This window comes from Sorex fumeus, unplaced genomic scaffold (genome assembly GCF_029834395.1).
Source record: "Sorex fumeus unplaced genomic scaffold, SorFum_2.1 ptg000098l, whole genome shotgun sequence".
Lineage (NCBI taxonomy): Eukaryota > Metazoa > Chordata > Mammalia > Eulipotyphla > Soricidae > Sorex > Sorex fumeus.
In genome coordinates, this window is record NW_026606155.1 from 21148631 (window position 1) to 21163831 (window position 15201).

Here is a 15201-nt window from a genome sequence, read left to right on the forward strand (position 1 = left end):
AAAATGACCTCTTAATTGTGGCGGTGAAACAGATGCTTTTTTCCTTGTTTGACCTCCCAGAAGCACTTGCAGTTTTCGGCCACACCTTCTGTCCTGAAATTGTCTTCCCTCTGCTGCCATGAGATTCTTTTCTCTCCTTCCTCCTGTGTCTTCTCAGTTAGTTCTCTTCAGACTGCTTTTCTGAACAATCTTATCTTCAGCCAGTGTTTCCAAAGGTCACTGGAACAGACCAGAAGTGCAGTACAAGCAAGAAGGGCTGCGTCTTTCTCTTTGTTCACATAAAGTAATTCTGGAGGTGGGGGTGGGTTGAGAATACTTTGTTCCTGAAAAGGTGATCATAGGCCAAGTAAGTTTGGGAATCACTCTTCCCTTCCCAAGGGCGCTCATTGGTCTCACATTTTCAGACACCTGCTCTGTGAAGACGGCCTTCATCCCATCCCCAGTGTGTGGCAGAGTTTTGAACTATTAATAAGTAACTATTAGTAAGTAAACATAATCAATGGAAAAAGTGGTTTGGCCACTGCTGGCGTGTTGACTTACTCCCTAAAGCCCTTAAAGAACTAGTCCCTGGGCAACTTCCAGAAAAAAAAGAGGAGGAAGGATTAATTCTTTCAAAATGAAGTGGCTGCAGAAATCACACACATGGTAGAATGCATGAGTAGTATGTATAGGATCCTCAGGTCTATGCTCAGCACTGCATGGCCCCTCAGGTCTGCCAGGGCTGCCCTCATAGCCCCTGAATACCACTGATGGAGTATCACCAGGAATGACCCCAGGAACCCTTCCTCCCTCTCCCCCCACCCCCCATTGCTTTAATAGGGTATTTAAGCAAACATGTACTTGAGAATTTTCAGTTCAGTCATTGATTATGTTTACTTACTGCCTTATGACTACTAGAACGTCACTTAGGAGTCAGTCTCAGTATAGCAGCATCTTTACCGTAACTAGATTTTTTATAAATTGCATATTTCAGGGAAACCAACCAAAATTTATGAAATGCCTAGTAATTATTTTCAGCAGCTATACTGCTGTAGAATGTAGCTTCTTAAACTGTGGATCACAACCCATGGGGTTGCACAACTTAATGTGGGGATTGCAAAAAAAAAAAATTTGCTTTAGGGGTGGAGAGAGATTGTAGCAGATAGAGCACTTGTCTTAGCTGGCCCAGGTTTGATCCCCAGTACCCATATGGTCTCCTAAGTCCCACCAGGAATTATTTGCTGAGTGCAGAGCCAGGAATCAGCCCTGAGCTGGTGTGGCCCAGAAACCAAAATAAATTTATCTATAAGTGTTTAACTTACTATATATCCTGGGTCATGTACAATTTCTGTGTTAAAAGGATTAAGTGGGAAGAGTTTAATCCTGAAGTAGAAAAGTTAGACTATAGACTTATTTTCACCGTTACTCAAAATTAAATATATACTTTATTTTATACTTGAAAGAGAAAGACCAAACTGGACCTGTATACCTGATGGGTATCAGTCTGAATAGTTCTTAAAATAGTATCTTTTGGGCCCCAGACGATAGCTCAAAGGTGGTTCCTCGTACCACGGGCCTGCACCACATCCTTGGATCCTTGCATTCCAATTCTTTGGCCCAGTTAGCTGAGAATTGCCAGGTCTGGCCCCTGAGCCCCCAGAATACTGTGCAGGAGCACCTCCCGGGGGGAAGGAGGGTCGGGGCAAGAAATTACATATGTATGAAAAGTCAAAACTTCACAAGACTTTTTTATTCCACAGAACATGCAGGGGGGTACCAAACTTCATGGTCAGCTGGGCCATGGAGACAAGGCCTCTTACAGACAACCGAAGCATGTGGAAAAGTTGCAAGGCAAAGCTATCCGTCAAGTGTCATGTGGTGACGATTTCACTGTCTGTGTAACCGGTAAGTCATCCCCAGAGAGCATCTGCATACATTCAGTGTGGGGCACTGCACTTAGTGTGGACATGTTTAGTTGGGATTTTACCGCCAATAAAACATAACAAGATACCCCATTTCTTATAGCATTAAATAAGAAAGGACAGTATAGCTGGGTGACGGGGAAAGTGGTCCTCTAAGGAGAAGTATGTTGCAGGGCGCAATCAACTGCCAGAATGAGGGTTGGTGATGTATAACACTAAGTTGGGAATCAAGAGCTAAATGTAAGTCTGGAACAATAGTACAGCGAGTAAGGTGCTTGCCTTGCACACAGCTAACCTGGATTTGATCCTTGGCACCCACTATGGTCCCCTGAGCACCACCAGGAGTGATACCCCTGTGTGGAGCCAGGAGTAAGCCGGCCCTGTGCACCACTGGATGTGGCCCAAAAACAAACAAAAATAGCTAAAATTTAGTTTTGTTGGTCTCACTGCTCTTAGATTTCTTGGTACTTTTCTTATTCTCTGTTCTCTGTAAAATAAAGATGACCCCAGTAAAATTTTAAACCCTTTCCTTTTTTTTTTCTTTTTTTTTTTTTATAATGAGAGGGATCAAGCCTGAGGCCACTGGGAACAGAAATGGGCCCAGGAGGAAAACTGGGAAAGGCTCAGGGGAGGTTTGAATTCTGTGTAATTCTGCTATGATTATTGGGCCTTAAAGAGAGTAGGACAGCTCTGCCCTGCTAGGCATTTTGTTTCCTTGTGTGGTTAAGAACTCAGAGGGAAGCAGGTGTCTGATGCTGTGCACATAGTGAAAACCCAGGGAAGGCGTAAGGATCCTCGCTGTCTGTCTGTCTGTCTCAGCCCTGTGCTGGACATCCAGCTATGGGCCTGCTCTCTAAGCTGGCGCATCCTGGACCCCAGGGGCAGTCCGTGTTAGCACAGGTTAAACAGTGAGGACAGGCTAGCAATTGCCAGGACAGATGCTTATGTTGCTGGTGGCCAGGTGAATTGGGGAGCAAGGGAGGTAGACCCGAGAAAAGAGTGCTTCCACCTCTCTGCTTGACCCACTAGATCCACCAGTGCTCAGGGAAATGCCTGGCCTGGAGCAGGTGAGTCCCAGCCTGTCATCTTTGCCTCAGAAGAGAAAAGAATGTTGTGGGGGAGGGTGAGTGAAAAAGTGAAGCTGGATAATTTTTATTAAAATTTAGCCCGGCAAGCTACCGAGAGTATTCGATATGCCAGACACAGTAACAACAAAGTCTCCAACGGAGACGTTACTGGGCCCGCTCGAGCAAATCGACGATCAACGGGAGGGCCTTTACCTTTACCTTTATTTAGAAAGATGTGAGGGAAAGAAAAATGTGTTCAAGAGAGAGCCCGGGCAGGAAGCAGAGACAAACAAGTGAGATTTACATCAAAGGAGAAGACTGGATTGAAGAGCAAGCCAAATGTTCCTTTTAACATGATGTAATGCTCCTAGTTTTGTAAAGCTGAGAATTGTACATTTGACCTCTAAATAGGCCCAACTCCGGATGGGGAGAGTCTGGCCTTTGTCTTTCTCTAATCAGTAAATGTGATCAATGTGATTGGCTTAGACCGACCTGATTCCAACCCCACCAACCTTCTGATTGTACAGAGTACTTTGTTCCTTTCATGGATCTTTCCCTTCCTTTTGCAGATGAAGGTCAGATCTATGCCTTCGGATCTGATTATTACGGCTGCATGGGGGTGGACAAGGTTGCTGGCCCTGAAGTACTAGAACCCATGCAGTTGAACTTCTTCCTGAATAATCCAGTGGAGCAGGTCTCCTGTGGGGATAATCACGTGGTGGTTCTGACGCGAAACAAAGAAGTCTATTCTTGGGGCTGTGGGGAATATGGTAGGTGTGACCTTGTCTTTCCGCTTATTCTGAGGCTGCAGACTTGTGTGCATCTGAACACACCATACAGTCTCCACTTTAGAAGTGCCCTCCAGTAAGGACCGTCTCAGGACTGTCACTGGGACAGAGACCCTCATTTTACTAACCTCTTTCTTCTGTGTGTCTCAGGACGACTGGGTTTGGATTCAGAAGAGGACTATTACACACCACAGAAGGTAAAATCCGAAGCCATTTTCTTCTAATGCCGACAGAGGTAGTACATCCTCCAGTGACACGTTCTCTCTCCTAACTTCTCAAACCAAGGGTTTTCTTTCTGAAATACTCAAAAAGATTCCTGATTCAGCAGCACTGTGTGGTCTTGGCATCTAAGGCATAAAAAGCTGTGAGGGCCAAAGAGACAGCTCAGTGGGCTGGAGCACATATTTTGCATGCAGGAGGCTCACTTTGATCCTCAGCACAGCGTGGTCCTCTGAGCACTGCCAGAAGTGACCCTCCCCCACCCCCAACACTGCCAGGCATGTCCCCCAAAGAACAGCCCAACAGGGACTGGAGCAGTAGTACAGCGGGTAGGATGCGCCTTGCAAGCAGCCAACCCAGGTTGGATCTCCGAGTACCTTCTGGAGTGATTCCTGAGTGCAGAGCCAGGAGTAGCCCCTGACATCACTGGGTGTGGCCCCAAAACCAAAAACCCAGCACAACAGAGAAAGCCAGAGTCTCAATTGAACAGGCCATTTTCCCTTCTTCAGTTGAGCACCAGATGAAATAGTTGCTTATATTTAAGGGTCATCGTGCACAAAGCACCAGTCTGATTCCTCTCAGTACTTCTGACTGGCCCAGGATCAGACCACTGCGGAGAGCATGGGCACCTCTTTCTCACCCGCCCCGGGCACAGGTTCGGCTGCTGGAATGTGACTGTGATCAACTGCTGCTCAGTTTATATTTATACTTATTTATATTTTATCAAGTTGGTTTGGGGGCCACACCCAGTGGTGCTCAGGGATCACTCCAGGTAGTTTTGGGGAACTATACAGGGGGCAGGGATCAAACCCAGTCAGCGCATACAGGAAAATCGCCTTACCTGCTGTATTATAGCTCCGGTCCCTGTCTATTTACATTTTAAAAATTGAACCAAGGGGCGGGAGCGATAGTACAGCAAGGAGGGCATTATTGAGTGCAGAGCCAGGACTAACTCCTAAGCATCACCGGGTGTGATCTAAAATGCAAAAAAAAATAAAAAATTGAACTAAGATAGTACAGTCACTTGATCGGATGTGGCTGACCTGGGTTTGATTCTTGGCACCTTGTGGTCCCTCTGAGTCCACAGGAGTGATCCCTGAGTATGCAGAGCCAGGAGTAAAACCCTAAGTACCACTAGGTGTAGGGGGGCTCCCTCCCCCAAAAAATATTTTGAGCCAGGAATATCAGGGTAGTAGAGCATGTGCTTCATATGTTGGAGTGCCTAGGTTGATCTCTGACACCACACACAAGTTATTTGTGGGATCATTTTGGTGGATTCATAGCTGTTCATCTTCTGCAAAGACTGTCGTAGAAACTGTGTTATGCTGGAGTGGGGAGCAGGCAGTTTGGTGCCATGTACAGAGGTGCTCGGGGCTTATTCTTTTTTGTTTGTTTGTTTTGGGCCATACCCAGTTATGCTCAGGGGTTACTCCTGACTCCACACTCAGGAATTACTCCGGGTGGTGCTCAGGGGACAGAAGAGATGCCAGGGAGCAAACGCCCTGCCCGCTGTCCTGTCACTCTGGCCCCTCAGGGCTTATTCTTGACTCTGTTCTCAGGTCACCCCTGTGTTTTCTGGAGAACCATATATGGTGCCATGAATTAAACAAGAACCAACCATGTGCAAGGCAAGCACCTTACCCACGTACTGTCTCTGGCACCTGTAGTAAAGAGTTTGAGGTTTGAGCTGTCAGGTTTCACAAATGCTCATCATGAGGCCCCATCATTCATTCTGCAGTTCTGCCTCCAAGTAGCTGCAAAGTCATGGCTGCTATCGCTGTACTTTCCCTCTACTCTTGTTTCTTGTTTTCATTTTGGGGCAACACCCAGTGATGCTCAGGTGTTTCTCTTGGCTCTGCACTGAGGAATTACTCCTGGCAGGCTCGAAGGACTATATAGGATGCCAGGGATCGAACCCAGGTCAGCTGCATGTAAGGCATGCACCCTCCCTGCTGGACTATCTCTTCTGTTCCTGTCACTCCACTTATGACAGCATCTACTAGGACCCCAAAGAGCTGCTGTTTTTTATTGCTGTTGTTTTTCTGGAACCATCATTAGGCCTTGCTTTACAGAGGACAAAATTAGTAACAAATTTAAACTTCTTTCTCAGCATTTCCTGAAGAGTTTTTCTAGATAAGCATTTTCTCCTCTTTTTTTTTTTTTTTTGGAAAATTTTTATTCAACTCATTTATTTGTTTTTGGGGGATCACTCCAGGTGGTGGTGCTCAAGGATTACTCCTGGCTCTGTACTCAAGAATTAATCCTAACGGTGCTCGGGGGACCATATGGCTGGGGATTGAACCGAGGCTGACCCTGTGCAAGGCAAATACCATATCCATATACTATCATTCTGGCCCCTAGATAAGCATTTTCTGATAGGATTTTCTGTTTAAGTGACCTCTTTAATTTGATTAGGAAATGTGTGCTCCTTGGAATCATGTCTTCTGAGAAGCTGAGCAAATCTGAAGAAAAAAGAACAACCTTTCCTTTCCGATGGTCATCCTCTCAAGTGCAGGGCATACTATAGAACAGATTTCTGTATCATCTTCCCTGATTGGGGGATTTTGTTCCTGTGTTTTTTTCCTTCTAGGTGGATGTTCCCAAGACTTTGATTATTGTCGCAGTTCAGTGTGGCTGTGATGGAACATTTCTTCTTACCCAGTCAGGCAAAGTGCTGGCCTGTGGACTCAATGAGTTTAATAAGCTTGGTCTGAATCAGTGCATGTCTGGAATCATCAACCATGAAGTAAGTGCCCCCTTGAATGTCCAAAACAAACTGTCAGTACTTCTCTAATTTGAAATTTCCTTGAAATTTGATTAGTGGCCATAAAATTTGACTAAAGAATAAAGTAAGCTAATAGGGCCAGAGAGATAGTACAGCAGGTAGGGCACTTACCTTGTATGTAGCCAACCTCGATTTAATCATCAGCATCTCGGCCAGTCCCTTAGACACTGCCAGGTGTGATTCTTGAATGCTCAGCCTAGAGTAACCCCTGAGTACCACCATGTGTGGCCAAAAACAAAAGCCAACAACAACAAAGAATAAGGATCCCACAGATGTTACGTTCCCCATAAGATGCCAGTCACAAAAGAGTACATACTGTATGATTCCAATTACATGAACTTTAAGAAAAGGCAAAATTATGATAACCTTAGTCAAAATCGTGTTTACTTCTAGAGGAGAGAAAATGTGTTAACGGAAGAGGTGGGAATTATCAAAGGTGATGGTCTATAGATGGTCTGGGTGGTGGTGTCACAATTAGATAAGGAAATTATTAAATGATATAAAATACAGTATATTATCAAAAGTCAGTAACTTGATGACAACGCATTAAGTGATGATGTTCAGATTTATTTATCACTGAAATGGGTACAAGAAAATTAGGCCAGACATGTGATGCAGATTGCCAGGAGGCCACCCCACCCCCCAAGGAAAATCAACTTTTTTTTTTTTTTTTAATTTTTGTGTCTCACCTACCTGGGAAATTTTTGAAGATTTATTTCTCCCAAATTACTGGGTATGTATAGACTTATTGAATATAACTACTATTCTCTTTCAAGGATGTTTTGAAATTTATCATTGATATTAAGTCTCTCTTTTGTGTGTTAGTTTAATGAATTTTATCTCTTTCTGGATAATGAAATTAGGGGCCAGAGAAAGAGAGTAGGGGGTTAAGGTGCTTGCCTTGTGTGCGGTTGGCCTGGATTTGATTGCCAACACCACATGAGGTCCTCTGAACGCTGTCGGGAATGATCCCTGAGCAAAGCCAGGAGTAAGTCCTGAAAAACAACAAAAAAGGATGGCCCGAATTCTGCAACAAAAAAGCATGAAATTAAAAGCAAAAGTTCCCTGACTGAATGGGCAAGTTAAGAGTTCGTATTTGTTTGTGTGGCAGGGGTTCTCCTGATCATTGCTCTAGGTAATACCTGGCCACATAGTTCGGCATAAAGGAACCCTGAACATACGAAGTGAGGGTCCCATCCCTTTTGACCTATCCTTGTGGGCCCTGTTTTACATTTAATAAGAGCAGGACTTTTTTTTTTTTTTAATGCTTATCTAAAGGAACACACTTTTGTTTATTTTGGTTTTGGGATCATACCTGGCTGTGCTCAGGGCTTACTCCTGGCTCTGCTCTCTGCTGATCACTCATGGCAGGGCTCAGGGCACTGAAGGGGTTCCTGGGATCAAACCAGGCCAGCTATATGCAAGGCAAGCTCCCTACCTGTTGTATTATCTTTCTTGCCTCAGAGCATGCTTTCTTTCCTTTTTTTTTTTTTTAACACATTGAGAAACACTGCCCTCTGGTAGAAATCTGATCATAGTAATCTAGTTGCTTTGTACTGTGAAACAAAGTTCTCAGGATTTTCTTTATTTTCCCTGCCCTTGTTAGGTATGCAGAATGTATAACCAAGATAAATGTCAGTCTTTATTTAAAAACAGGGGTTTAGAGTTTGTGTTCTGCATACCTGCTGAAGAGTCTCTTTTTCCCAGAAAGTTTTGCTTTATACACTAAATTTTCTGGATATGTATTGGACTTATTTCTTTTTAAATTCTTTTGGAGGATAAAGCTACCTGGATACCTTCTTGGTAAAATGATTTGCTTAAGAGGCCTTTTGACACTGTGGCCGCATTTGTAGCCTGTTACCCCTGAAGTTTCTTTTAACCTCATGAGCTTTGGTTTTCTGCTTTACCTTGTTTCAGGCATACCATGAAGTTCCCTACACAACCTCCTTTACTCTGGCCAAACAGTTGTCCTTCTATAAAATCCGTACAGTTGCCCCAGGAAAGACTCACACAGCTGCTATTGATGGTGAGTTGATTTCCTACAGATAGGGGCCCTCAGAGCCTAGGCTTTGGCTTTGTTATGTGTTTTTGTTTTTCATTGAGGTAATGTGAATTTATAACACTGTATACATTTTAGGACTGTGGGTTCATACCTTTCCAGATGTAGTGTTCATACCAGACTCACTCATTTCATTTCATCAAGTATTCTCTCTTAACAATATATAACATTCTCCCGATTGCCTCCCTGGAGTCCAGTGGTGTTCATGGGCTACTCTCTGCACAGTGCTTGCAGATTGCTCCTTGCAGGCCTTAGGGGACCGTGTGGTACCAGGTATCAAACTTGAGCCTTCCACATGCAGCCTCCCAGTATTAGCTTATTAACAATTAGGTAGGTATTCAACAACAGGTTTTTACTAATCATAAATGTATAATAGAAACATACCTGAATGCCGCACTTAGAGCTCCAGACAACTGTAGTCTCTGTGGGCCAGAAGGATGGAACAAGCGGGGAGAGCATTTGCCTTTCACACAGCGGCCCCAGGTTTCCATCCCTGGCTCCCCATATGGTCGGCCCCTAAGTACAGAGCCAGGAGTAAGCCCTGAGCATTGCCAGATGTGACCCCAAAACCACAAAAAATAGTACCTACTGTAAATATTTTGAGCGAATTAGTACCCATTTTTCACATTTGCGTTAGAATACTAGGGAGAAAATAGAATATTGAGTCATTTTCTATGTCTAATTGGTAATAATTCCAAGATACTGTAACTGCTCTCGCTTAGGACCCTGTTGTTAGCTTTATAATTGTATGTCCCTTCAGGCCTGTGTTTTTGTTTCTTTCTAAGAGCGAGGCCGGCTCCTGACCTTTGGCTGCAACAAGTGTGGACAGCTGGGCATTGGCAATTACAAGAAGCGTCTGGGAATCAATGTGCTGACGGGACCCCTCAGTGGGAAGCAAGTGATCAGGGTCTCCTGTGGCGATGAGTTTACCATCGCCGCCACGGATGGTGAGTCTCGCGTCGCTGTGAACCTTCTGGACTCCATGATTGTGTTTTGATTTTGATTGCAAAAGAGAGCTGATTATATAACCGGATCATATATTTATTTAGTTTTTTGTTTATATTAAGTTAGCACTGTTTTTGTTTTTTTTTTATGAGTAAGAGAGTGACGTTTCTAAAAAGTCAAATTTCTAGATAATAGCAAGTTATTATTCTAAGTCCTCACTTTTTTACTTTTTTTTTTTTTTTTTGTAAAATGTTGCAGGTCCTTTGGGTTGGGTCTGCTTGGGTTTGGTTCCTTGACTTTCAGGCCACACCTAGTGGTGCTCAGGGACTGTTCCTGGCTCTGTGTTGAGGGCTAACCATGATGATTTTTGAGAGACCACATGTGATCCCAGGGATTTGAACCCAGGTCAGTGGGATACAAGGCAAGTGCCTTCCCCTGGTGACCTCTGGACCCTGTTTTAAGAATTACGAAATACAGGGCTAGAACAATAGTACAGCAGATAGTGTGTTTGCCTTACACATGGCCAACCCATGTTGAATTCCCTGCACTACATTGGTCCCCAGAGTCCCACCAGGAGTGATCCCTGGCACAGAGCCTGGAGTAAGCCCTGAGCACTGCCAGGTGTGGTCCAAAAACAAAACAAGAAAATGAAATACTAGCCCCAAACCATGTTGATTTTAATCAACCTCAGTTGACTAACTGGAAAAAATAATCAAATTTATCCTTGCCCGTTGGTTGGCATTGTCTGCACTGCGGTTATATCCTCAGGCCCTTCTGCAGGTGAACATTTGTGTCCATTGTGCTGCTCTCTCCAAGTTGGTCTGCTAAAGTCTGTTCTCTCTCTGCGGGCTGTTTCTTCTCTGAAGCATCTTGCTCACCGTGTCTCATCATTACTGCAACTTACACTAGTCTTTATTCCTTCCCTCTTCCGCTTTGTTTCCTTTTTCTTCTCTTCTCAGTGTTGTGTTCTTTTTTTTTGTAGTTCTGTCTTTTGACAGATAACCACACAAAAAGCACACTTCATCTTTTAAAAATAATTTTTTTAAATGCATTTTAGGCACTGTGATTTACAGTGCTGTTAATGGGAGGGTTTCACGGTTTCATGCATATGCTGCGCCAACACCACACCTCCACTACAGGGTGGAGATGTCCCTTAGCACACTTCCTCTTACCTTCTGGCATATTTCAGCTTTCCTTGTTGTCACTCATTCTCTGAGATGTCTTTCATCTTTCATCTGGACCTGTTCACACACAAGGAGTTTAAGTAACAGATAAGTGATGTTTCCTTGTTTTATAATGGAACCAGCTTTCAGATGGGCAGTGGACCTTCCCTGCTCTTCTCCATGCCAGGGGCTTTAGTGAGCAGGCTGTTGGTATCATGCTGCTGGGTACATAGAAATGCTCCTTAGAAAGATGACATGTTGCTGAGGTTTATGGTGCAGCAAGTTCAGGAGCACTTAGTAACTGGGCCTTAAAGACGTAAGGTGTTTTGTTTCAGTTTCGGGTTTTGTGTCTTGAGAGGCTGGGGGGCACACCTACTTGTGCTCGGGGCTTACTCCTGGCTTTGTGTTCAGGGATTACTCCTGGCAGTGCTTAGGGAACCATATAGGGTACTGGGGATCGAACCTGGGTTGACCACATGCAAGGCAAGCATCCAACCCACTGCGTCACTCGAGCCCCAATAATTGTTTCCTAAATCTGTTAAATTCACAAGTCTGATTTCAGAACCAGGAGTAGTACTGGGCATATTATATCTTAATGAATGTCTCTGTACTTTTCTGAGCCTTATTTGGTCCTTTATTCACATTGCAAACATAAAGTGAGACTGCTGTGCTCCTGGTTCCCTTTAGGCTTTGGAAGTAGAGAGTCTCAGGAGATCCACTGGAGGACTCCTGTGTCATAGGGTAGAGGAGACGGACAAATAAAATAGACCCGTGCAGGCCTGTGAGTCAGGCTCTCACAGCTATGTCCAGCTCTCTGCTCATCCTCCTCTCTTTCTGCTCCTTAGCTGAGTGCACTCATGCCTTTCAATCCCTGCTATGCACCTGGTCACTTTGTATTACTGCCCCTGGTTTTATATATCTTAGATGTCAAAAGATAGGGTGACTTTGGGGGGCAGGGGGAGAGGGCTAGTGTAAAGCACATATCTTGCATGTGTAAGGCCTTGAGTTCATCCATGACCCCACAAAGTAAAAGTAAATAAATAAAAGAGGAGCAGCTTTATAGGTTAAATTTTCCAGATCAGTTCCATTCTTATTTCTACTTATCATCCTAGGGGTTGTTGGTTTGATTTTTTTTTTTGGGGGGGGGGAGGTGTATACCCAGTGATGCTCAGGCTTATTCTTGGTTCTACACTTAGCTTGGGGACCATAAGGATATCAGGGATCGAACCAGGCTTGGTCACATGCAAGGCAAGCACCCTGCCTGCTGTATTATCACTACAGCCTCATGTCATCCTAATTTAATCAATAATAGCAATTTTCATTATAAAATGCCCTGGCATAGATAAGTTATAGGCATCTCCAATGAACGTTATATGCTAAATTGCATGTCTGGTTTTCTGTCCACACCTGTTTCTCCTTCTGCCTTCCCAGCTCGGTAAATGGGAGCTCCATCTTAATGGCTGCAGCTGGTGCATCAGCAAGTCCTGTTGTCTGCCTTCAGAATTTGTCCTGCCGCTTCTCATACTCCTCCAGCTCCTCTCCTCGCACTGCCCTTGTTACCTTGTGAGAGTCTGCTCATGGCAGAGTCCGCTGCTCTGACCCTCTGGTGTTTCCTGCCTCTACCAGTAAAAAAAAAAAAGTCGTGAATTACCATAACCTACAAGCCACCTCCAGGCTCTTCTCCAACCACTGTCCCTTCTCCATCTTTGCCCTGGCTGAAGCACCTTCATGTCCCTTGTTTGTAAAGCACAGAGTTATCTCTGGGGCTTTTGCACTTGAGCTTTCTCTGCCTGGAAAATCCTTCCCTAGATATTCACATTGTCTCTCCCCTTGGTGTCTGCCCAGGTGTCAGCCAGTACTTCTCTACCCACCATACCCGAAATTATGATACCCTGCTGTTATTCCTTACTTCTGCTTTGTTCTTTTGTTTGTTTGAGTTTGCGGGGTAGGGCACACCCAGCAGTACTCAGGGTTACTCCTGGCTCTACACTCGGGTTACTCCTGGCAGTGCTCAGGGACCCTACTGGATATCAGGGACCAATACCCTGGTTGACTACATGCAAGGCAAGCATCTGCTGTACTGTCACTCTGACCCCTCTTTTGCTCTTTTTACCATTACTTTGTTCCACTTTTCTTTCTGTTTTCCTCATAGCACGAAACACTATCTGAAGTTCCAACTATCTAAATAGATGTCTCCCACCAAATGTCAGCACCAGAGAGTAGAAACTCTTAGTCAGTGCTCTTATCTCCTATACCTTGAGCAGAACCTGTCATCAAGTGTATAAGGGAGAGGTGGTTGGCAGTCCCCCAAAGGTTAATGAGGAAGTTGAATGATTGGCAGCACTTAGGAGTCACGGTCATATTACCTGAGTGGGATCAGGAAGAGTTTAGCCTAGATACGGGGTTAAACAGCTGCCTTCCCTCGTTTGGGATCCAGTGGGAAATCTTGCTAGCTCTCAGGCACACGGATGGGCAAGCCAGAGCTGGGAAACCAATGTTGTATTAAACTATTGTTGTTTGATTTCTTTGTTCTAGATAACCACATTTTTGCTTGGGGCAATGGTGGTAATGGTCGCCTGGCAATGACCCCCACAGACAGACCACATGGCTCTGATATCTGTACCTCGTGGCCTCGGCCTATTTTTGGATCTCTGCATCATGTCCCAGACCTGTCCTGCCGGGGCTGGCACACCATCCTCATTGTTGGTAAGGGTTTCATCTGTAGTGGTGGGGTGGCTTGGATAGGGTCTGCCACACTTAAGGTTTGATGGGGTCATGTTCTTAGAAACAAGTGTTCTAAAGGGGCCAGATGCAGTAGCGTCCCAAGCTGGCCAGTGTCACATATCTTTGGGCTCAGCCCGCCTCACCTTAGAATGTGCTAATTCTAATAATCTATTTATTATTTGTATTCAAGCTTTGTGGATAATGTTCCGTCCACCTGTAGAAACTAAATTGTGACAGCTTTCTGCCTAAGGCTGACTTTGTTATGAACTAGATTTTTATAAAAGCCCGTGTGACCTTTCACGATACGTTCATTCTTTCAACGATCAGGTCAAAACCAGCTGAATTTAAGAGTCGCTTGAGGAGGCGGAGGGCCTTTTTGAAATCCTATTCCCTAGACCCTATCCCTGACAAATTGAATCTGAGTCTCGGGATTGGCACCGAAGCATGGGTGCTTTCTGGTTTCCCAGACACTCAGAGAACAGCCACTCTGGAGAGCCACTGCTTTACATGGTGAATCTGTCTAGAGTAGCTAGTATTGACTTTCATATGAAAATCTAAAATGTAAATAACCATAAACTTATCTACACTCAGAAATAGCGGTGATTGCCTAAATTCACTCCCTGTCCGAGTCTTCTTTTCCGGTTTGTGCCTATAAAGAGTGCTTATGTACTGAATATTTTTCCTCAGAGAAAGTATTGAATTCCAAGACCATCCGTTCCAATAGCAGCAGCTTATCCATCAGAACTGGTAAGTAGCCATGGCTTGGATACCAGTGCTTTTCTGAGGTGTGGGCCATTGGGTTGGATTTCACAGTCTTCCCAAAAAGGTTAACAGAATATATATTTGGGAAATGCGGAATACAGTGGTCAAGAGGAAGAATACTATTTGGGTAGATTTCGCAGTAAAAACTTTTACATTGTGGTCAAAGCTAGAGAGTACATCCTTGCCACCAAGCATATGGAAGTAATTAAGTGGTTTGTCCAACTTTGTCATGTGAATATGCATTGTTCCTGTCCTTGGTAGACTATAGATTCTGTCTGCTCTTTAGATCCACAGCCTTCCCAGGGGTAATTCCTGTGTGTGGAAATAGTGCTACAAAACCAGATTCTGATTGTGTTCTTTTCACTGCTTTATCTATGGGCCTTTGTTATTTGGAATTGCCAGGAAGCCGAATATTTACTCCTTTCTAGTTTTCCATTGCTAGAACACATCTAGTGTTCCAGTGCTAGAACACTTTATTTTTCACAAACTGTATTCTGATATTTTGTAGAATAAGGACCCAAAATAAAAAGATTAATCTTTCTAAAAAGAAACAGTTCAAATTAGATGTGGAGTTGAACTTTAGTTCACACATATACATATCTTTTGTTAGTTTCCTTTTGCTCAGTATCTCTTTGTTCATATTACTGTCACACATCATAACAAACATATCTTTCCTAAGCAAAGCTGTCTTGCTGGAAAATTAAAAATTCTTATGGGGCAGTGGGGGTGGGGGGTTGATTTGGGGCCTCAGCTATATTCATGGGATCCTCCCGACTCTGCTTGAGATT

The 15201-nt window shown here is 44.2% G+C and overlaps 1 protein-coding gene across 2 annotated transcripts in view; it reads left to right on the forward strand.

The window, feature by feature from the left end:
• The window catches only part of NEK9 (NIMA related kinase 9), a 48075-nt gene that overhangs the window by 24006 nt on the left and 8868 nt on the right, over positions 1-15201 (forward strand). For both annotated transcript variants that reach the window (XM_056133568.1, XM_056133569.1), the window contains 8 exons: positions 1740-1884; positions 3538-3738; positions 3907-3953; positions 6566-6721; positions 8678-8786; positions 9605-9766; positions 13463-13633; positions 14339-14398. In XM_056133568.1, the coding sequence (XP_055989543.1) occupies positions 1740-1884; positions 3538-3738; positions 3907-3953; positions 6566-6721; positions 8678-8786; positions 9605-9766; positions 13463-13633; positions 14339-14398 (1051 nt within the window). The remainder of the gene's footprint in view (positions 1-1739; positions 1885-3537; positions 3739-3906; positions 3954-6565; positions 6722-8677; positions 8787-9604; positions 9767-13462; positions 13634-14338; positions 14399-15201) is intronic.